Here is a 24511-nt window from a genome sequence, read left to right on the forward strand (position 1 = left end):
ACACAAAATCACTGCTGCTACCACCAATAATAATAATGATAAGGGAAATAATAAGGGAAGAGAATACAACCGCTCACCACCTGCCGATTGATATGGAGCCTGACCCCAGCAGTGACCTAGCCCTTCCGGGTAACTGCCCCCAGTTTATATACGGGGCATGATGTGCTGTGGTATGGAATACCTCTTTGGCTAGTTTGGGTCAGGTGTCCTGTCTCTGCTTCCTCCCAGCTTCCCCCACTCCCTGGCAAAGCATGAGACTCAGAAAGTCCTTGGTCAGAGTAAACATTACTGAGCAACAACTAAAAACATCAGTGTTATCAGCGCTGTTCCCAGGCTGACAGTCAAAACCACAGCACTGCACCAGCTACTAAGAAGGAGAAAAATGACTGCTACTGCTAAACCCAGGACACATCTGTATATTTTAGTGTTATTTGCCAGTTAGTCAAATTCTGTACTAGTGCAATGCCATTCTGAGTTAAGAGACCATTTCATAAATGAGTAATTTTTATGTTTATGGCTGCTAACAGTCCACTTATTCAACCAAGACTGCAACTACTTGTTTCCCAAGGCGCCTGAATATTAAAACCATTTCCTCTTATGCTATAGAGAGCAGAGAGCACTAAAAACCTTCTTTGCTATGCAAGTATGGTTAAGGTTTAAGTTGTCCTATGCAGACTACATAAAATTATTTCCTTTTCATGCAAACATTTAAGTGCTGCATATATTCTGCTCTCAGTGAGCGTTGTATGGAGCTTCTGCTGAGTCTCTGCCCAAGCGTTTGCACGTTATGAATGAAGACAGTGAATCACTGTGCAGTTGGTTAAAATCAGAACCAGGCTTAACTGGTAGTACAGTGAGATTTGAGGCTTCTCAGAATCGGTTGAAGTTTGATTCAAAATAAATATCCCTTCCAGTAGCAAGGATCAAAAGGGTTTCCCTCCTATTACAGAATAGTACTTTTCCCCAATTATTCTATATTGGTTGCTTTTTTGCATTTCTCAGCTCAAATCCAAGAAAATGGACCCAATGTACTTTTGTTTATATGAACGAGTTAACTGAACTTCATATTCTGGAGTATCATCAGCAGAAAGCTCTTGCACTGTAAATAGTGCGAAGTATGTTTACTAATACAGTTTCCACTGGAATAAAGGACAAAAAAATTTGTTGGCTTTTGCTTGCTTTCAGTATAGCTCAGCCCTTAGAGGGCTTCTGTCTAAATTAACACTGAACTACAGATTTTAGCTTGAGAGGCACAGAATTGGCACAATTACGTATCACAGAGCCCTGTAGTGGATTCAGATTTTTATACGTCAGTGGACAATTGGAAAATTCTTCCACTTTCCGTGTTATTTATGCAAGGAAAGTTGGCAGACCAGTTACGGAAAAACAAGACCAACCCAGAAAGCTGTACAGCCATGCACTGCCTCATGAATCCATCATAGGTACTTCTAGGCAGCAGTGGAGGAAAACAATCGATAGCAAAGGAGAAAGAAAAGGAATCCCAAGTTTGCCCTTTCCCTCAAGCCCACTTACATTAATTCGTATTTTAGTGTGACATACTGCTTTTAATCGTACTCTAGAGCAGAATCATCTATCTGCTCAGCCTAGTGGAAAATGGTAACAAACACAGGCAAAGGACCTTTCTAATTCAGTTTGAAAGAATCTGTGTTTGCTCTAGGGAATATGCTTTTATAACTGAAGATTTTGAACAAGTGTATTTCTCCCATCCCTTTCAGCTCTGCAAACTGTACAGTCAAGGATATTTTATCACATATCCTCATTCAAATGTTTTTCAGCAACAATAGTGAATCTGGAAATTAAGATGGCCTATGCAATAATGAGGTCATCTGTAAAACAAAACCATATGATCTTAGAAAGAAAGAAGCAATGAACCTCTAGGTCCTTTACAAGTCATGTTTACCCTGTCAGAAATAGTCAAATACTTATTTTTCATCATAATTCCCCAAGTACTGAGCCTTCAATGAGCTCTTTCCTCACACCACTCTGCTGGACCCAGGCAGAGAGGCAAGGAACATAAAATATATACAGCTCATTTGGGAATGAATAGAACCATCACACTGTGTTAGTATTATGAGCAAAATTTAGCAGCTTTAGCATTACTAGGAAAATTTTAGTCTATTAACACACATTTGAACTTTTAGAAAGTTGTTATGCTACCAATGCTACCAACAGAATTCTTTGCAGAAGCCTTGATACAAACACAGGATTAAAAAAAAAATCACAAAGCTGGCCTGTTGCAAAAAGACCTATCTAAGTGTATTTTCCTAAGGGGATGTTACAGTTGGGATTTTGGAGCTTCCCTTGGATCCAAGCCATTTCTGTCCATCTGTATTGTGCATCACGCTGGGAAGAGCAACAATTAGTGTCAACAGACCTTGGAAGGACAGCAAGGGCAGAAATGCCTCCATGTTACCAGTCACAGAATGTTCTAAAAGAGGTTTCACAACAGCTGTGTTCTCTGAACGTATAAATTTTGATAGCTGTACTGAATCTTCTCCAACACTGCCATAGTGTCTCTCTTGAGGCACTCCTCAAAAGTATCAGGAAGTTTGGCTATTTTACCCTCTTTTAAGATTCATTAAGCAAGTGCAAGCTTGTATAAAAGAAAAAAGAGAGAAGCAAAAATTATTTTATTTTCTTACTAGTATTTCTACAATAGTAAAGAACCAATAATAGCAAAGTACTATTATTAATGTACTAATACTGCAACTAAGGAATTACATTATATTATATTAAATTACTTAATAAATTTAACAAAGTGCTCTGTCAGCACTCCTGACTAATTTGCAATATATTTCTAGATGAGAAAACTATGTAAAAAGGCACAAAATTAAGCATGCTATTACCTTTAACCACTCAGACTGGGAAAAATATTTTCATACTGAAATTAAAAATTGCAGCCACAACACATTATTTTTACTCAAATGGTTTCTGCAAATCTAAAATCATGAAAGCCAGCTATATTCCAAATACAGCAAGTAACATATGCTATCAGATTATACCATTATATTTGAATTATCTGTAGCTAGTTTATGATTACATTGGTTTTCCACAGCTTTTGATGGAAGTGTGTAAAACCAGTCCATTTTAAATTGACTAAAAGACTTTGGTTTTTTTTTCCCCTGAAATGCACCTTGTACGCCTGCCTTAGTACTAGAGTTTTTCCTATGTTCTTGGATTTTTCTTGTTTGTTTTTAGCCCTGTGTTTTCCCCAGGTGAAATGAGTAACTGGGACAGATTTGTTGTCTGGCTTTTCATCTGAAGTCATTCATTTCAGGTCCCCACCTCTAGTGTCTTGCTAGCACTGGCACGGATCCTTCAATTTGCTGTAGCCTGCAACTGAAGTGAGACAAAGGAGGAGAACAGTGCCTTAAAGAAGATACCTTATGATTTAACCTTGGATCGCCATTACAGAACAAGATGAGCTCCTAAACAGGAACAAGGGAAGCCTCTGAACGGAGATGTTTTCCTGGACATAAGTCTGACCCTTTATAAATAATGTATGCCTGAAACAATTACACTCCAACTTTGTATTGCTATAGTCAAGCCTCCAACTGTTTCCTCATTTTACTTCAAACTAATTTGTTGGCTGTTCTGCATTTGAAACTAAGAGCCAAGAGTAATCTCTACTGAGGCATTCATAAATGCTTGCTGACATTCAGTTGTCTCTGGAAGTTCATTCTGTTGTTAGAATATAGCAAAAGTAGTCTACTGCTTTATAAATACAGTAAAATTCAAATGCAAAATTATCTGTTGCACCATTCCACAGTGTGAAAGATAAATGCAGCCTGCCTAAGAAATGGATGCTATTTTCAAGCCTTTGGATATTATTTTAAACATAATGATCCATTTCTGTACTTGGCTCTTACAAGGAGCCCACCTCAGGAGGAAAATAAAGAGACTGTGCAGCTGGAACACTAAACTGCTTGCTAAGCCAATATAACACATTAGGGGCTTTAGGCCCATGTTAGTAATATGAATGTTTAGTAGAGAGAAACAATGAAGGCAACATGCCATGGAAAAACATCCTAGTAGAAATGTCAAAACCTAATGCTTTCATCATCAGACATGAAGCTGTTCAGCTCAGTATTTTATCTTTTGTTTCATCTTTCAGCTCAGAATTTTATCTTTTTAGTAAAATCTTACATTTATTTCAGAAAAAAAAAGACACTGGTGCACTAGAAGAGTAGCTGTTAATTTCATGAGGTTGAATGCAGTTTATTGCACAAAGTGTCATCTACAGAGTAGAGTTCCATTTTTGTAGATGACTTCTTTATTCCCCACTGTCAGCTAAGACAGGTTTATTGGACAGTGGCTGAGGACTTGTACTTTCTTTTCTTGGGTCCCTCTGGTGATAATGAGGTTTATCTTAATTTCCCTGAGGTATACGAAAAGTTTTGTCTTTACAATAAAGGTATCTCATTCATCTGTCTGGTGAATTAGTCTGTAGTATGAGAGGCTGAAGAATCTTATGACAAGTTACAAATTTAATCCAAGCCAGTAGCAAAATTAGTTCAATTATATCAGTGTAATATGTCAAACTCACCCATTGTTCTAATGATGTATCATCATGTGCTGTCAAAAAGGTGATCAGTACCCAAATAAAGCAGACGTTCCTCACCTCCAGATGGTCACAGTGGAACAGAGCATCAATTTACTTTTTGATCTACAACTGTAATTCCCCCCCCATTAGTTCTACACTTTTAAGTTCAATATTACTGTTTATTTTCACACATCATCTCAAAGAATCCCCTTTTGTCCCATTTACACACAGAAAATATCCAAGACTGCCAACATGTCAAGACTGTTCCCCTCTAGTCATGAAATGATCCCCTCATCCATCATAATCTGCACTGTAAAGATCACCCCAAAGTCTTCCTTTTACAGCTATGTCCCTCCTAGCATGTGCTAGAACTTAAAGTTAGAAGCCTTGGTTCACAAATAGGTTGGAAATGAAAAAAAGAGTAAATCAGATTATCTCATGGGATCTAACAGCATCATCTTTTGCTTGTGCTGTGCAAAACAGCTCCAAAATCTATGTCATAGTGCTATTGTGAGGTTCAGTAGAGGCTGGAAAGGAAAGCACACAGTATGACAGCTACTCTTTGAGGAGAATCTGAAATATTCTGTGTATATGAACAAATGTCACTCTCTGTTCTACTGCTGTAACTTCCCTGACATCACTAAGTTGCATGTGAATGACAGGTACTGGGAGAGGATAAAAATCTCAGTTGATAAAGGAATAATGGTAGTGTTCAACAGGCTTCAATTACTTGAACATATGTTCTGTAATGGAATATTATTCTTCAAACATGGTTTTCAGGCAGGTCAGCACTTTGAGTACTCCTCCAGTCTTGGCAGAGCATGAATTTTCCATTAGGAGGACTCAGTATTTTACTTCTGAAAGCTGAGAGAGCTTCCTCCTATTACCCCGGCACTAGTCCTCTATGCTCAGCTATAGTAAGAACTTCAGCTTCTGCATTACTTCCATGCAGGCTCTCTCTAACATAAGAGCTATCTGTAAAAGAATTCCTTACCAGTAATTAATTCTTCTCTTTCTCACTGTCGTGTGTCTGAGAAGCCTGCAACTGCATCATGTCTGCAAAATCACATGGACAGGATCTCCATGGTGATAGTGTCATGCGGTATGTGAACATCAGCTGGCAAGTCAAGGTTACTTTGGCAACCCAAGTGCCACAGGTAATGATCCAGATCTTGTTCAGGTTTGTGAAAGAATACTCTGATTGAAAAACTTGACCATTTCTCATTGTAGGGCTGGTTCTGTTCTGTTGCTGTTCATACCAGACACTATTTCAGTGAGCCCAAAGCCATCCCTATTAGGATTACAAACACTAATATAAATCATATTTAAGCATCATTTTTATGCCATAATGAAGAAAAAGATGCATACTGCAGTCTATTCTAGCTGACATACTGCATAAGCAATGCTTTAATACTAAAGCTGTCATTAGTAATAAAAGGCAACATGATTTTCACTATCAGACTCACTGCTGTGGTCTATTACAAAGCTATGTAATAGGACTTGTGAGCTGCATTGTAATTCTCAGACCACGAGAAGAGTTTTCTTTCATGTCATTGGCATATACAGCCAAGAAACTGAACACAGAACCCCATACAAAGGAAAATCACGTAGTGTGTCTTCTGGATTATGTCTGTTTAGCTTTGGTCCGTGGAAGGGAGGAAACTCAAGAAACCAAGGATAACAGTTTCTTAACTTGCTGGCAGTTCTAGGGGAAGTTGTCTGGGGAACTATTCTGTGCAGATTTTGCCAGGGCTTTAGGGCATGAGAAGTACAGAGTATGTAGCAGGCCTGGCTATGATCAGAAGCATAAGGGGTCATGGAGTCCCCTTGCTGGGAAGCTAACATGTCAGGTCATCCTGCTCGTACCCATCTGAAATCAAAACCAATTTAATTTGAGTCACCTGTTAATGCTCTGTTATACAACTTTTGCACCAAGTGTTTTGCCTGCGTACCTGTAAATATAAAGTACTTTTAAATCCCTTTCATTCCTCCAGGGCTATTCACAGCTGCAAACATCAGCTCTGGCCTCTATTCCTTTTTGCTGCCTGTCAGTGAAGAGAGACCTTTTCTCTGGAATACCTTTTAGCCTCACTGTATGTTGCCATAGCAGCAAGACTAAAACCAGACCCTGGATAAGAAAAATGTCAAAGGAATAAAATCTGACGCCAAAAGCGAATTCTGACTCTGAGTCCCCCCTCGACTACTGAAGATATCTATTAAGTTATACATCTTCTAGATGGAGAGCTACAGCTGCAGCACTGTGCTGTTTTCACTCTTTCCTTATTCCTATAAGCTCCTGCTGACGTCAATGTGTACTTGTTTTGCCTCAATAAATTCAAAGAAAAAAAGAGATTTAAAGCCTTGTAATTACAAAATAACTGAGCCAAATCTTGGCAGCTTTTACTTGCGGAGTCAACATGGGTAAAGCAGAAAAAAGGCAGAACCAACATCAAATTAAATATTTAGGAGTACTAAACAGTAGTGCCTCGATTACCAGTTTGGTGGGAGCTTTCCTACGCAGTAAAAGAGAAGGGGCCTTCAAAACTGATCCATCAATACAGGGAATTTCAGCAAGTTAGGACAGCTCAGGGAGATTCAGTACTTTCACAGTTAAAGACTAGTGTTTTGGGTGCAAAGAAGTGCTATAGAAAGAACATCTCTATAAAGACTATGTGTATTATCTCAGAAAAAACTTCACAGAGTGAGAGGCAAAGCTATTTTTGATCTTCACTGGCACAGCACAGCTTTTTCCATTATCATTTGTTATTAACATAAGCTTAAAGAAAAAGGGGAATTTTCTTCTTCTGTATTAAAGCCACGAGTAGAAGAGGTCAGAACATTCATAGCACTTTTCTCCATTCTAAGCAATAATGCATCTTATAGTGAGTTGCAGCCCACTGTGCACACAGGGATATCCAAACACTCCAGAACCTTAGGGTATTTAAAAGTGTAGTGGTTCAGATCCCACCCTAGTAAGCCTGGTTTCATCCAGACCATCAGTCCTTAGACTGGGCAAAATTCCTTTGGCTGCAAAGGAGTTTTGGCAGTCACAGGCAAAAGAAACAGGCCCTCTGTATTTGGTTAGGATGCAGCAATCTCCTGCCTAAATTGAATTCATATATAATGTTCAGTTTGGTGTATTCCTGTATTCCATCATAATCTGTTGTTAACAATTTATGTCAGGAAATAAAGTTTATTACATTCAACACTATGCAATTAAAAAGAAAAAAGACATTTTATGTTGTTACTGACTATCGAGCTCCATGACATCAATTTTTTAAACTCTTGCCTCAGCAATGTTGCCTTGTGATCTCCTTGAAAAAAACATTTGGAGAAAAACTGCAATAACCCACAAGTATGTCTCATCTGTTCTCTTTCATATGAGCATGCTCTAAAAGTTTAGGGTCATTAAACTTTCCCCCTCTTACACCCCAGAACATAGAATCATAGAATAATTAGGGTTGGAAAGGACCTTTAGATCATCTAGTTCCAACCCCCCTGCCGTGGGCAGGGACACCTAAACCATATCACCCAAGGCCTCATCCAACCTAACCTTGAACACTGACAGGGATGGAGCATTCACAACCTCCCTGGGCAACCCATTCCAGTGCCTCACCACCCTAACAGGAAAGAATTTCCTCCTTATATCCAATCTAAACTTCCCCTGTTTAAGTTTTAACCCATTACCCCTTGTTCTGTCACTACACTCCCTAATGAAGAGTCCCTCTCCAGCATTCCTATAGGTCCCCTTCAGATACTGGAAGGCTGCTATGACACCTCCATGCAGCCTTCTCTTCTCCACGCTGAACAGATCCAACTTTCTCAGCCTGTCTTCACACGGGAGGTTCTCCAGTCCCCTGATCATCCTCGTGGCCTCCTCTGGACTTGTTCCAACAGTTCCATGTCCTTTTTATGTTGAGGACACCAGAACTGCACACAGTGCTCCAAGTGAGGTCTCACGAGAGCAGAGCAGAGGGGCAGGATCACCTCCTTCGACCTGCTGGTCACGCTCCTTTTGATGCAGCCCAGGATACGGTTGCTTTCTGGGCTGCGAGCGCACACTGAAGCCGGCTCATGTTCATTTTCTCATCAACCAACACCCCCAAGTCCTTCTCCGCAGGGCTGCTCTGAATCTCTTCTCTGCCCAACCTGTAGCTGGGCCTGGGATTGCTCTGACCCAGGTGTAGGACCTTGCACTTGTTGTGGTTAAACTTCATGAGGCTGGCATCAGCCCACCTCACAAGCGTGTCAAGGTCCCTCTGGATGGCATTCCTTCCCTCCAGGGTATCAACCGAACCACACAGCTTGGTGTCATCGGCAAACTTGCTGAGGGCGCACTCAATCCCATGTCCATGTCAGGGACAAAGATGTTGAACAAGACCGGTCCCAACACCGATCCCTGAGGGACACCACTCGTTACTGATCTCCAGCTGGACATTGAGCCATTGACCACAGCTCTTTGCGTGCGGCCATCCAGCCAGTTCTTTAACCACCGAGTGGTCCATCCATCAAATTGATGTCTCTCCAATTTAGAGACAAGGATGTCGTGTGGGACAGTGTCGAACGCTTTGCACAAGTCCAGGCAGATGACATCAACTGCTCTACCCTGTCCATCAGTTCTGTAGCCCCATCATAGAAGGCCACCAAATTGGGTCAGGCAGGATTTAATTATAAGCATAATTATAAGCATTTAATTATACTGCTTCGTATAGTGTTGTGTTGTTGCCTTTCAAATTACAATGCCTAGGCTGTAGAAGGTGAATGCTGCAGATCTCCTCTGCAGCAGCAGTCCTGTCTGGTTACTCCTCTGGAGAAATCTGGCAAACAGAGATCCCTCTTCACACACAAGTGAAAGATCAGACAGCCCTTCTGGAACTATGCTGTTTCACAGCCACACAAGACCTCAAATCTGAAATACTTCCAGGACCATGGCTTTTCATACAGACTGTCTAGACACTTGCAGGACACTACTTAAATACACAAGAATTTCTGCTTTGACACCATTTTCGGAATTGCCTCTGAACTAACTAGCCTCAAGGTGCTCCAAGTCAAGTCAATCCATGTCTTAGCTCCACCTATGGGCAAATGGCACAAACACTGTCACTTGGGGGGTCAGGGGGAACCCAGCAAACCATCTTGCAAAATGTTAGGGGATTGCTGAACCTGCATTTATCAAGAACCAATGCCAACTCTACCACATTTTGTACATGTGTGCAGTTACACCAGAATATAAATGGAATACCAAAGACTCTGCTCTTTTCTGCAGGGACTCTGCTTCATCTGTGCGACATTTGGGACTATAGGGTCCTGACTGCTGAGGTTCCAGGCAGAGCAGATTTGACATTAATAACAGTGTTGAACCTCTGCACTGATAGCACCTGTGGATATTACTTGTGGATTTAACACTGCTCCACTGTATAGCTGTGTGAAAAACATCTGGATTACATACTTTGGTTTCTTTGTCTTTATGACAACATGTAATACTTACATAGTTAAACTGCAGTATTTCTCACCAACACTTTTAAACCTAGACTTAAAGCATTGCAACCTGCATGACAGTGGTTTCCTTCCCCCTCACCTCCATCTCTAATCAGTAAGCCAATTATGTAAATTTTTGAAACTCATCAAGGTAAATCCCAAAGGTCTGTAAAGATCCGAATGAGAAAATATTTCTCGTTTGATTTCTGGTATATTTTGTTTTGTTTGTTTCAGAAAGTGGTCCCATGAGGATTGCAAATCTAATTATTCGTAAGTCATCATTGTGTTTTTAGATTATTCCAAAAGCTCTCTAAGTCAGAGTCTACCACTGGGTGCCACTCCATAACTTCATTAAAGCCATATTTAAACAAAACCAAAATCCACTGATATATTAAATTGTAATACAATTATAATGTTACAGAGGATTCATGCTTATCCTCAGTTTGACCTACATGAGTTTACATCAGTAGGATTGAAATCATTTATCTAGGTGAGAGGAAAGATATCTGAATTTATCTTGTTAGCCAGTTGACATTTTTACAATATATTTTGCAGTCTATTTGCTTTATTACTTAGTATTTCTCCTGGCACTGTTAAAAAATGTCTCATTCTAAGCCTATATTAAATATCTTAACTCCACATAAATATTGTACGAACGTGATTGCTATAAAAATTGGTTGAGTTTACAAGAAGTTTAATGCTCATATATGAATTCTCATTCATCTCAGCATTACACTGTATCGACTGAAATCAAATTGCTCTGTAATTGGTAGCAGGGAGCCAAAGCAGAAGTGTTCATGTGGTAGAATGTCACCACATGACAGTTTCTAATCTAATTCAATTAAACTTGCATGTGTAGATGTACCAAAAATAAAGGAAACCGCACATATACTAGCTACAATAATTCAGGAAAATAGGCAAGAACTTTAATAACACATTTTGCTAGTTCTATGTTAATGCAGACTTAACTAGAGGGACTCCTAGAACTATGCTGGATGTTTCTCTTAAATTGAAGGAAAAAATACAGCATTGTGTTATTCCTGCTAAATAATTCAAACCTTTTTCCTCAGGAAGGTTTAAGATCTTGAAGGTTTTTTACCCAGGACCTAACCACAGCATACAATAGAAAAGAACTTAGGTTATTCTCAAGGTTGTTGGTATTTGGTGGTGGTAAGGAATTCACTTTTACACAACCTTTATTCTACTAAACTGAACACATATTTGGAGCTGTCTGATGTGTGAGGCTTTATTTCTTAGAGATACTGTCCACATTTTCAGATGTGTGCATTTCAATACCACATTCAAAGCCTGAACTTTGAAATTCAAACTAGCACAGTCAGTAAAATCAAAATACTGAAAAATCAGTTGCTCACTTGAAAATCTTAAAATTTATGTTGCTTCCTTTTGGTATAGTTTTCTCTAAATCAGTGATCATAACAAAAAATTGCCCTACAAAATATCTTCATGTTCAATCATTCACAGCAGGCTAGTACATGTAAGAACCTTTTAGTGTTGACGATTTATCTGCTCTGCTGCCCTGGTGTTAATTTATATTATCTGCAATGAGTAATACTATTATTATTAAACTGCAATACTACCTAAAATTCCATTATCACATTAAATTTGGATTACATGATGCTAAGAGAGGTCTTTATGCCCAAGAGTAATTTTGCTTTTAAAACTCATCTGTGTTTAAAATGATTGGAAAGAATATATGAGCCATTTTCATTAGGTGAGAACATTTACCTTGATTGATGATTGTTATGCACTAAGACAAACTGTAATTTCGGATACAATCACTCCATTTTGTTCAGGGTAAAATTATATAAGCCCTTGCTTCCAACTAAAGTTCCCCACTATAGTTAGAACAGGAAAATTTAAACATAGTACATCAATGTTATAAAATGTCACAAAATCTTAAAGCTTTAAGACTTCAAAAATCACGTGACAGGGAATTCTGCATAATAATAATTAAAAAAAAAAAACAAATCAGAGCAGTCTAATAACTAGATGGCATTAGAACTGTATATAGTGTGTGCTGCTGCTACTACTGCTGAGTAAGTGCCCATGACCAACTTTCACAGCTTTTGGGGAACCTGCTTAAGGCTCCTGGTGAACCCCAAGGGTGGGCTGAAAGCACAACCTGGAAGACGCCTGTTTACACTGACTGGGATATTTATTCTCTTGCTCTCTAGGGCATAATGAATCAGTCTATTCATGATGAACCTCTAGGTGTGTAAGGATTCAAGCACTGGAATACACAGACTTATTAAGTTTAATATTAACTGTCTTTCCTAATTACAATAAATATCAGCAATGGATCACATGGTTAATATGTAGAAGATTATCTACATATTACATGCACAAAATTATCTTCTCAACAAATCTTGCAGGTAAGACAGTAATAAGTCCTTTTTTGGGGGATATCGGCAAAACTGGTTGAAATAGAACACAAAATGTGTGCCTTCTTTACAATAGAGAGAATCTAGTAACATAATCAGACTATCACTATGAAAATGAAAAGAAAAATTATGAAAACAACAACCCAGGAGATAAATTTTGTGCTACTGCTCATGAGATTTCAAAAATTGTATTAGTCTGCCAAAACTAGCCATCAACACAATTAGTTACTGAGACACAAACTCGGTTTTGCTGCCAGAACTAATAATTCACTTTTTCTTTGGCTACTGTTACACAGATACACTGATAAGCACATCCCAGGAGAAGAACTAGAATGTCCACTCTAAAAAGGCATTTCTAAAACCAAAAAGACCCAATTAATTTCATTTACCAGAGTTTTCTGTCAGATGTTACTTATCACTAACAACTAAACATGTTTCTAATACAGCTAAAAGCTTATGTCAACTTTATTTCTTTATAGACCAAGAACATAAAATCCCCAGAAGCAGAAAACTGTGATCTAGAATACAGAGCAGAAATGCTCAAGGCAAAACATCTACTGATATTTCTCACTTTTCAGTCTCTGAAAAAAGCATCTCATTCCCTTCTGCTCTATGAACCTCTCCGGTCACTGTCAGTCATGGAAGACAACCACAGGTACCAATGTTGCCAATGAAGCATCATTTAGACAAAATAGACTTACCACACTTAAATAGGGAGAGATATTTTCCTTATTCTCATCTCCCACTCTTTTTTGATTCTTTTCACTTACATGGCTTTCTAGGCATTCATTTATTAATGAACTCATAAATTATACCCAGCCAAAATAACTAGTCAGATTTTTTTGCAAATCAGAGACCAAAATGTCATCCCAAATCATTAGGGATCTCTTCCCAGTCTGAAAATAAGAAGGTTTCAAAGACAGGATGAAGCAATTATTTGCATTCTGTATTGTTCCACACATATAAGGATGACATATCAGCTCTCACAACATCACCAGGAAGACTTCATTAATTCTGTCTCAGGTATTTTTTAGATGTTTAGCACCTGGAAAAATAGGTCTTTTTAAATGGGAACTGAGACTAAAAGGTTTCTGAGAAAATGAAAATCCCTAGGAAGTGTTTTAACACAAACCTCAGAATTCTCCTTCATGATATCCTGGGAGAAAAGCTGAATTTGTCACATTTGCAGCCCCTGCCAGTTCAACTTGAACAATTGAAAGTTTTCTTTCCAAGCCAGTCAACTAATTAACAAAGAAGCGTGAGTGGAATTTTCTGACAGAGAGGAAAATCCTAGGCTCCATTAACAGGCTCTGTGACTTGAAGCACACGCACTAACAGCACGCGGGACAACAATCAAATAGCATCTAAACGTGTCTTTGAAAAACTTTACTTCTAATGTTTTTCCTTTAGTACCTGCTATGTATCTAGTTGTTTTCATTTATGGCATTCAATAATTACTTCTCTGAGTGACAGAAAACACTCACTGTTCCAAATCTTAAAAGAGCTCCTTGCCAGTCAGTGGTACTAACAACTCTGTGAAACAGGAGATAGAAGTAATCTTTCTGCTAGAATCCATTTAAAATTATTTCTGCTGCTTGATGTAGTGTATTGGCATATATTTAATCAACCTGCATGCAAGACTGGGAGAAGAAAAGGCAGATGTTTGATGGCATTAGCAGGTAGAAATAAAAAGGAACAGATTGACAAGTTTGGATCTAGAGTATAAAAGCATATATAAAAGTATCTTTTGTTCTCTAATACTTCATGAAGAATTTGTAAATTGTTTTTGAATGGGCAAATGACTCCCTGCAATCCTGTTTTCCTGACTCTCGAGAACAGCTTAAATTCTATGAGACAAACTGTGAAAATGAAGTGTAATGCAAATGTGTTGAGTCAAACATTCAAGATAAACATAGAACAAATATACTCCTGGAGTTATGCATACACATTGGTGTTTCTAAAGGTGTCCTTGAAGTCGAAAGTATATCCCTTCTGTTTTGGCAAAGCTTTCCCTAACTGGTTATTTTCTTGCATGGATACCGTATCACCATATCGGTTTAATATATAAGGAATGTGTGTCAATCCATTACTTTAAACCTAACTAATATATTTCAGTAAGCAGACTACTCCTGTAAAATACGGCTTCTTCACAGTCATTAATAACCAGCTCGTTCCATATAATAGCTTTGTTCTTATTTTTTCTAATAAGTGACAAACCAGTTTTTCCCATATCCAATCTCTTGTCCTTAATTTAATTAACTGGAAGCAGTGACTAGCTTATCTTTAATAGTGCACGTTTGAGTGGAATCTACCAATGCTTCCTGTATTATTTTTCTGCCTACTTTTCCCCTGCCCTCATCATCCGGAACCAAGCCTACATGTTATTTTCCTTTGGCCTGCAGTTACAGAAAGCTATTATCTCTGTGGCACGGAAGGGCAAACAGAAATGACAGTGTGTCCTGACCCAGAAACATGTATCATGACTCACCACTGCACTTTCAACTTCCAGTGTCTCATGTCTTCTAAAAAAGTATTTTCTGCCTGTGTATCTCCATAATTAATTAATTCTTAGCAGAGTGCTTACTAAGTAGATCAGAAAAGTGCTGTAGCTGCGGGCTGCATTTATGTTAATTGAGAGGTTAAGTTTCACACTAGTCAGCTTCTAACCTTTGTAACAGCAACATTTGAACAGAGAATCAATGTTCATCACATATATTGCCAAAATACTTTCCCATGTCTGATACTTGATTTGAAAACATTAAGATACCATTCCCCTAAAAAGAAACAGCTTATTGAAATTTGATAGAACACATACCATTCTGAGATTAGAGCTCCTAGTAAATGGACTGAGTCACAAAAGCTCACAGAGATGTTGAGATACAGCCCAGGGGCTTGGCTGTTAGAGGCCAGAACTCAAAATTAGAGGTTTTTAGGCTGAACCACCATCTTTTCACTAAGATGCTGTATGGCACTGAGCGAGTGAAGATATCCGCTGTCTCCTTTGTTATTCATCTATTAAATGACTGTTGTAGCATGAATATTCTCAGCATGCACAAAGGAACATTCTGAAGACTCTAGATGGCAAAACTGTTTAAGCACATACTCAACTGGCAGGCTAGACAAAACATGCTACATTTCAGAAGCTGTAAAGAAAATAAAAGAAAGCACAGAGCTGAAATAAATTACTTGTTTAATTAAATTCTATTTGTGTAGCTTGAATTTCATGCAGTGTCAATGAATAATATATAGCAATGGAAAATAATTGAGTTTTGCTCACATACTAAGCAGACTTCACAAATGAAGTCTGAGTTCCCTAAAAAAAGACAACTGGGTTACACCATCACTTGCTTATACAGGTAGGAAGGGTAGAATGAATTATGAAGTAATATGAAGTCATGTTAAGCAGCCTTAAATGGAGAAGAAATGTAAATGAAACTACATAGGCATTTGGTAGTAAATTAATTCATATAAGAGCAGGGAGGATCACATAATCAGGTATACACAAGTTTTAGAGAGAAAAAAATTGCAATACTTGATTAATCTTTTGTACTTTCAAGGTATGTTTTATTCCTCTAAGCACATAGCATTGAAATAATTTGGAGTTTTAATTCATATTTACTTCAGCTAAGCATCTTGGGAAAACACTACTGAAAAGTCTTTATTTAAAGTCTCCTAACTCATGCCTCAGTTTTCATCCATTTAGAACTTGAATTCATTATATCTAATGTGAGTGAAGTAGAATGGAAGTGGAATAGCTTCCCCCTTATTTTCCCCAAGTTTTGATAGATATTTTGGCCTTCAACTCTTATAATCTGACCGTGAATGCAGAAGCAAGCTACCCTGAGTTACATGGGTTTTGCTTCTCAGTCTGCTTTCTCTGTATCTCTGTTTTGAAACCTGTTACCTCAGTAAGCCATAGCTCTTTGCATTTTTATATGCTTTGATATCTGCATGAATCTTGTATTAAAGTTGTGTTAGGATTGTTTGTATGCAAAGAAACAAGAGTGAGGAACAGATAAAACATTTAAATTTACTTTGTATAAAGTAAGCACTGTAGTTCAAAGGCAACAGAATCTCACACACAGGAAGAGCAAAGAGTTCTAAGGCAGTATCACAGTTCAGTATGTATGCATAGCTAAGACCTGTGAATAAGGAAAGCAGTTTATGAACAACTGCAAATGAAGTACTGTCAGAGAAACATTCACAGCATCAAAACAAGCAAGCTCTGCACCATAGTGCTGTATGAGCAACCATAGCAAAGGAAACACCAATATGTCGTGGGAGCTTTCAGAGAATGAGTTGTATTTCTCTCTTTATACAATATAATGCTGTAAATTGTTTTATGCTAATGTGAATAAAGTAATTATCTTCTGTTTTTCAGGGTGGGTTATTACTTTGGTAATAAATGAACTTCCACTTTTACCATTTTACTCTAGATAATTCTGCATACCTTGAAGAACTACAGATGCTACAAAATGCTACAAAAGTCCTTGACTTCAAAAAATAGGTGTAGTTTGCTCAGCTGAAGAATCTGTTTTCATCAAGCAGCAAAGACAAAAACCTGCACGTCATTATTATATAATCAGCAAAAAAAAAAAAAAAACAACCCCAAAACACCCAGACAAGCATGAGATGGCATTTAGTATTCATAAGAAGGTACCAGCCTGATCTGATATTATTAGATTGCCCTCTTACTATGTTAAAAGTAACTAATGGGTCAATTTTCTGTGTGTCTCACTACAGTGATACATGAAAGGCCTTTTGCCCTAAAGCTAAAATCAGTGATGGGCATAAACAGCTTCTGAAGAAATTGAACCCCCTCTGCTTTAGGGGGTTCACTTATAATTCTGCTATCATGAGTTTGAGATTTCCCATCTCCCCTGTCCTGAATAATGTTCCTATCATTGATATCTAAAAGCATGCATTGAGATGGTAATTTATACGAGAGGATGCGTTTGATGGTTTATAGTACCTGCACCCTTTGCAGTCACAAAGCAGTGCTAAAATCAGGCACATTATGATGGCTTTGCTCTCCCCAAAGCATGGTACAAATTCTGTATGGAGGGTCTTCTTTTGTCCAGTTCTCATCACTGAACTTCTGTTTGATAAGGCTGTGATCTTATGTTTCTACCGTTTTCCTTCGTAACTGTTAACACTGAAAGCTAAGGCAGAGATCAGAAAGTTTGGGAGAACAGCAACATAGGAGAAAATGTTTCTTTTAAAGGACATTACTGTGTCAGCAGGTATTCTATAATGTTACTGTAATGTGATCAGTTGCGCTACACTCCTTTATACTAAGGTTCTTGGGTTTTCCTCAGCAATTTACTATGGAGAAAGGCTCTGGCTTCAAGCCAAGGAAACCTCATATACAAAAATTGTACTTACAACTACACCTGCAGCATCTCTCAAAATTATTCAGAAAAAAAAAAAGAAAAAAGAGTAACTGATAGTTAACAAACCAAATAAAGGTGCATGGCTCTTTCCAGTCAGAAATATTCTATGCACTGCCCATGACATACAATTGTTGAGTCCTCTGATACTCATATCAAGATCCACAGGGCTTGATTCATAAGTGCATTTAATGTCTTGATTCCAGTGATTTCAATCACAGCCGAGTGCCACCGTATATTCCTGGATCTGGGCTACATACAGTTGTTGCATTACTATTTCCTACGTAAGGAGTTACTAAAGACATTATTGCATTATCACCACAAAACAATGACATGGGGTGACATTCAGTGCCTGCTATAAGGTCTGATCTTTTAATGTTATGGGATTACCCTTTCACTTTTTAAGAGTTAAGCAGCAATTCTATTCCACAGGTTTCAGTATCTTCATCATTCTTACTGGCCCTAGGGCAGTACAGGTCTTTAATACCATCTACTATCTAACAGTGCACTCCTTTAAATCATTTGAGAGACAAGAATGCAACGAATCTCTTGGTACACAACACAGATCTGTAGTCAGGATGTTTTTTCCCTAATCTCACTGATCACACATACGGACCAACACAGCCCAAATCTGAAAACTTTGACACACTGAGATGTTAAAGCCATGGCTTTGGAACAGGTAGAGCCTGAGTGAAAAGGGCCTACAGATAGTTTAATGATGTGACCATATTTTGCACTGTCATTTTACTGACTGGCAATTCATGGACAAGAATTTCCGAGTTTTGGTTTACACGCCATCAATGCTACTTTCAACTGCTGTAAATCACCAAAGAAGGTGCATATGATTTCTGTGTCCTTCCTACCTGGAGTGTGCATTTTCTTCTGCAATTATAATAAGCTTAAGAAAGCAGAATTTTCACTGAAAAGTGCAACATGTACATTTTTATTCAACACACTATCTTCTGAGAACCTTCAGTTTTCATCCTGCTTAATAATCTAGAATTGTCTACTATGTAAAGCCAAAGTTTCACAGACCCTCAGGAGAATGCTAATGCATAAATGCACACTGCAAATTAATCAGAATGAAGAAGAGTGAGTAACTGCAAATTAAGGATTAAACAAGTAGTAACAAAGAAACAACCAGAAAGCTCAACAAATATTCACTGAATAATAATTCTCTATCATTTGTAATGAAATGCCATCTTACCAATCAGCTTTTTACTACAGAAGAGATTTTTAAGCATGCACCACCTACAAATTATCTCGTCTTCTAAACACTTGAATGCATAAACAAATAGCTGCAAAAAAGTGAGACATCTCAACAGCAGCTAATTTATTGTATGACTTCACTCATCTCATGATGAGTAATTTCTCAGTTAGAGTTCCACTTTAAAGGATCTATGGATTTTGTTAGTCTCAGTTAATCTTTCTTACATTAATATCATAAAATGGCTCTAATGGCCTACTTGAGAACACTTTTGACTTTACTAGGATTTATGGAGGTAAATTTGAGATAAAAACTACCCTTTCCAAGCCAACACCAACAGATAATACAGCAATGCAAGCAGTTTTGGTCCATAGCAGTAATCAATACTCTAGATCCTGATCTCCCTTATGTCAGCAATAATTCAATGCACTGAAGTAACTTCTAAGTTTCCATCCAGGTAATACACTCAGGCATTTAACACTGAACATCTGTCCCATGGTTTAAGGCTCCTCCAATATTTTTCCTTATATTATTTTCATCTTGAATGTAACTTACTAAAGTCATGCTCAACTGTATAGCAGAATAACTAGTCAGAGGACAGATTCTCCCACGAGCCTCTGGAGAGGGTGATATTCTTCCATAGAAACCTATTCAATCATCCATTTTCAAATGCTATGCACAGAGTCAACCTTTCTGACACCATCTAGTTGTAACATTCACAGTTAAAACACGCTGTTATGGGTCAGAAAATATCCTCCTCAAGAAACATATGGGGTATAAACTGGTCATAATTGTTCTATTCTTTCATGAAGACTACTGAGAATGGTGAAATGAAAATGGACCTTGGCAGAAAAATCAAGCTTAAAAGGAAGTGAAAAGAAATAAAAAGTCATACTCTGAAGGGGGAAGACGTTAGAGCTATGGAGTTAAAAAAAGAAACCTCCCAAAACAGAACAAAACCACATAGCAACCTTTCTTCAGTATGGTTCCATTTAGTCCTCAGCTGTGACACATTTTTCTGTGTATCATATTAACTTGAGAGTCAGCCATAAGTTATTTTTATATGCACAAAAATATGTCTCAAAAATAATATGAATAATATTTCAGTAATACTTTGCAATCAACTAAGGACACCTCTAGCACTACAACATCCTTGAAAATACTAGCCAGACATTTCCTTTGTAAATTAGCAGATCGCTGGTGGAAAGTGAGCAGGCGTGATAAATGAGCTGTAGTTTTCTAGATCGTGCTTTGTAACAGATGTATTTACACATTTCACAATCTACCGGTAGGGATGGTGTGTGTGACTGCCAAATGTTAGATGAAATGTTATCAAACAGAAGTCTTCCAACAAATTCCCATCATGTTGACTATTACAATCCTGCCACGTGTAATTTTTCATGTTCTCGATGAAGATTTTTTAAGCTATCGTTACTATTTTAATCCCTCTCTTACTCACCAATATATGAGAAGTACATGAACACAGAAATTACAGAATGCATAAACACTTGTGCCACTTACATTTTTTAAATACTTCATAGGCTTATTTAGTAATTAAACTAAAAACCTACATCAAAGACCAGAATCTCATCCCACTTCTATTTTACACTTGTCTTCAAAGGGCTCTCTTTCCCTTGCAGACAATAGCAGAGGATTTTGTCTTGCCTGAGCCAGCAGCTCTTTATCACAACATCTGATTTTCCTTAATCAGTTCCATGGTGAGAATCAGCCACTCCCATGCTGTTAACCCCCACTGCTACTGAGGGTCAGTGTGGCACAAGGCAGACATTTTAGAGAAACAGGAAAACATTCCTGGGGAAGCTGCCATTCCTCTCTGTTTTGCTGGAGAGGACCAGAGCCCATATCCTGCTGGACCATTTGCATCTCCTGTACCACAAAAGTGGCATATTGGTGTACATGGGGGCAGATGTAGTGATGGCATGAAGAGACATACAGTTCCCACATTAGCACAACCTGAAGGCAGTACATGCCTTGCCATATAACCTGGCTCCAGCACATACCAGCCGCAGCAAGCATTCAGTGCATCCTGCTCAAAGAACTGAAATAGGCAGGACACAACTCAAGGTATCTTACCTGTGTCCATGACAATGGTGGTGCTGTAATGCCACTGGAATAATGAACAACACGCTGGATCGAAACCCTGCCCATAGGGCACTCAAAATCTTAGTAAGATACAACAGTATTTATTTATTAAGTCTCATGGTTACTATTCTCTCATGGACGCATGGTAATATCAGCTGATAGGTCCAGACACAGAGTTTTGTGGTAGCACCTTCCGAACAGCAACCACGCAGACACAACCACAACCAACATTCAGCAGAACTCTTACAGATCATGCATCTTAAGTGATATGCCAGGCTCAGTGGCTTCACAAACATATAAACCACAAATACTAATGTGGCAGTACTACTATAATCATGCTCTTTCTTTATATGTTAAAGTGTGTGCACACCTCCAAAAGTACTTATGCTCATTTATCAGCATCTTAAGTATACAGGTCTCAGAAACAGTGTTTATAGTCAAGCAGATTATAATTGAGCAGGCTATGATCAGATTAGTTTCCTTACGTGTCTTTAAGGGGAGCTGAGCAGTTAGAAGGAAAAAAAGAACCAAAACCCTCACACCCCACAGATGAGTCTTACATTAAAAATGATTTCTCATTTGACTGCTTGTGATACATTTTCAGTATTTTTCTGAAAACTTCCAAGCTTCCATTTGCTAGCAAACATGTAACACTGAAACCAAAGTTTATATGTTAGATCTTTTCCTCAGAATAGATTTAGGAGATTTAAGTTGGTTTTAATTATGTTTGCATTTGACATCAGACTTGTTAGCTTCATGCTTCATGCACTTAGAAGACAATTTTCTGAGAGTGTAAAACCACATTTCTTCATAGTCTCTTCAACTTTCCCCAGAGAATTTGAAACTGAAGACACATTTATTATAGAAATGCGTGGACAACTCTGGATCATGAAGTTCTGAATAAGGGGGGCTTTGGAGACAACTTGCACACAAACTAAAATAGCAGAATACATTAATAACTAGAAAACACATTTAAAATTCATTTTACATCTAAAAATGCATATATTTCAAAAATACCAAAATGAGGAAATAAATTTTGCTCCTACCTCTTCCAAAGCCCATAATGAATCAACCACAGGCTTGATCTTCTTCCTGTTATACAGATCTAGGAGTTTGTCCATCACACCCTTGATGAGACCACTTCGATTCTGTTTGAAAAGCAGATTCAACAGGGAAAATCCAGCAATGACTTTGTTCTCCTCATACAGCTTGATAGGATTTACTTTCTCAACCTGCCACCACTGGAAAGCAATAAACAACAGCAGGGTTAGAAAAACAGTTTCCAAGAAATGCACAGGGAAGTTCACAAGAAATCTGTCTGGGCAGATGTGATACGCGACTCATCCCTCAGATCTGAAGTAGCAGCCAAGAGAAGCCAGAAGGATTTTATTTAAGGAAAAGGCACAAAAGCTGACTGACAAGGAGGAAATAAAACAGACTTGTGTGGCACGAGATTAGGGTGTTTGAACAGTGAACAGATCTGGCTTTAGGAAGTGGATCTAAAAGTAAGGAATCTGGACCTCCCTTACTACTTCTGCTACCCTTCTGTTATCTCAAGAGAGCCATGCCAGCTTCCTAAATGTTTGCAAGCATCTCTTGACTACTACTCTTCTCTCAAATAGAGGAAACTATGCACTGCTTATCAGCCTTCATTTACTTGTCACCCATTATTATGTTCGTGATATTTGAGCAAGCATAACAACTCACGTCATTTAGCACAAGAGCATCCTTGAGACTGAGATCCCACTTCTTAGCAAGTTTTATCTGAATGAGTCAATATCGGATTAAAATTTTCAGATCACTTTGATGAGTTAATTTTGCAGTATAATTACAAGAAGCTAGTTACATTTTCATATAGAATTTGATATGGTTTTTATTAACTTATTTTATTCATATTTATCCAGTCAATAAATACCAATATTATCTGGAAAACATTTCAGTTGAAATTGATTTCATTGGGCCAACCTACCCTACAAATTCTATGCAACTGCAGATGTTTTATTAACAGTAAAAAAGGCTGCATAGTAAAGATTATCTTGTTTAGTTTATAATCGTATGACAGAAATAAAGATCATGCCACTGCATCCATTTAAAAAACGCAGGAGGCAAGGAAAAGCTATGGTCTTTGAGTTATCTTGTTTTTAACTACATTAAGACTTTTGAAGCCAGTTTCTCCTGGCAAGGGGTTGTTACTGGAAGCTGTAAATCAGCTCTTGGCAGAAATAACATACAATAGATCTTCAGTCAAGATTTCTCCTTCTGTTTTTCTTGTCTCAAGAAATCACTCTCAGTCCAGGTTAACTCATTTCTCACTAGCAGTTTATTTGATACATTTGTCCCTTCTCCAACCTCAGCGATTTCTGAGCAGATTTTTGTTGTTGTAGTAAGATGAAGAAAAACATTTAACATCTGAATTTTGGATTTGTTGGCATCATTAATAAGGAAACAAATGCAACATCTCTCTGATGTCACTTGACACTAACATGGAGAACTGCATTTCTGTATGGAAACTTGTGAAAAGCTGGAAATGACTGGACACTTAAGTCCCATCTTAAAAGATACATCTCCTTCGGCACCTCCTTTAATTCACTGCACTGTCCTGACAGTGTTTTCAAGTATGAGGAACCTATAGGGTACACTTATCCGCAACCATGGATATGATATTTTGCCTGAACCGAATAAATAATGAAGTGGAACTTCTTCATCACATAAGAGATATATGTCTGATAGTTAACAATTTAAATATGCATTGTACACAGATCCAGTTCCTGTCCAGGTGTCTCATCAGAAGAAAACATGTCAGATCACACCACAGACAGCAGTCTTTTTAGCAACATCAGATGTAGCAACTTAGTAGAGGTTAATGAGAATTATAAAGATGAAAATGCTACAGAAAACACTAAAGTTAGAGTAAAAAGAATCGCAGCACTGGCACACTTACTGATTTTGCAAAACTGAAGAAGCTTTTGGTCTCCCCAGTAACCATGTTAGATGAACCTGTAAAAGATAAGTACATTCATACACAACTTACTACATGCTGACAAGAAGACCATTTATGTAAAATCATTTCCATGGTTCACATATAAGTAAAAAAAAAAAACAAACATTTTCCCAGGCTTAAAAGGGATTAGTAGACATCATTATACTTTGGCATAAATAACAAAGAGGCCAAGGTGACTGAACCCTACAAGTTTGCAGGTATTCTGAGATGACAAAAATAATCTATCATCCAAAACCAGGAACAAGTTAAATGTGACTAAGTCTCTTGACACCAAAGCTCTTCTATGTCTACTTCTCTGCAGCTAAATGCCATTTGTCTCTGGCAGACTATTATTTAGCAGCAATCATCATGCACTTGTCCTTTCTC

General features: G+C 38.0%; 1 protein-coding gene across 1 annotated transcript in view; it reads right to left on the bottom strand.

The window, feature by feature from the left end:
• VAT1L (vesicle amine transport 1 like) overlaps positions 1 to 24511 on the bottom strand; it is a 63173-nt gene that overhangs the window by 11945 nt on the left and 26717 nt on the right. The window contains exons 6-7 of the mRNA XM_057401167.1: positions 24086 to 24141; positions 22191 to 22385 (exon numbers count right to left, since the gene is read on the bottom strand). Coding sequence (XP_057257150.1) covers positions 22191 to 22385; positions 24086 to 24141 — 251 coding nt within the window. The remainder of the gene's footprint in view (positions 1 to 22190; positions 22386 to 24085; positions 24142 to 24511) is intronic.

This window comes from Pezoporus wallicus, unplaced genomic scaffold (genome assembly GCF_028554395.1).
Source record: "Pezoporus wallicus isolate ANWC-B61680 ecotype Strahan unplaced genomic scaffold, APGP_CSIRO_Pwel_v1 contig_420, whole genome shotgun sequence".
NCBI classification, from domain to species: domain Eukaryota; kingdom Metazoa; phylum Chordata; class Aves; order Psittaciformes; family Psittacidae; genus Pezoporus; species Pezoporus wallicus.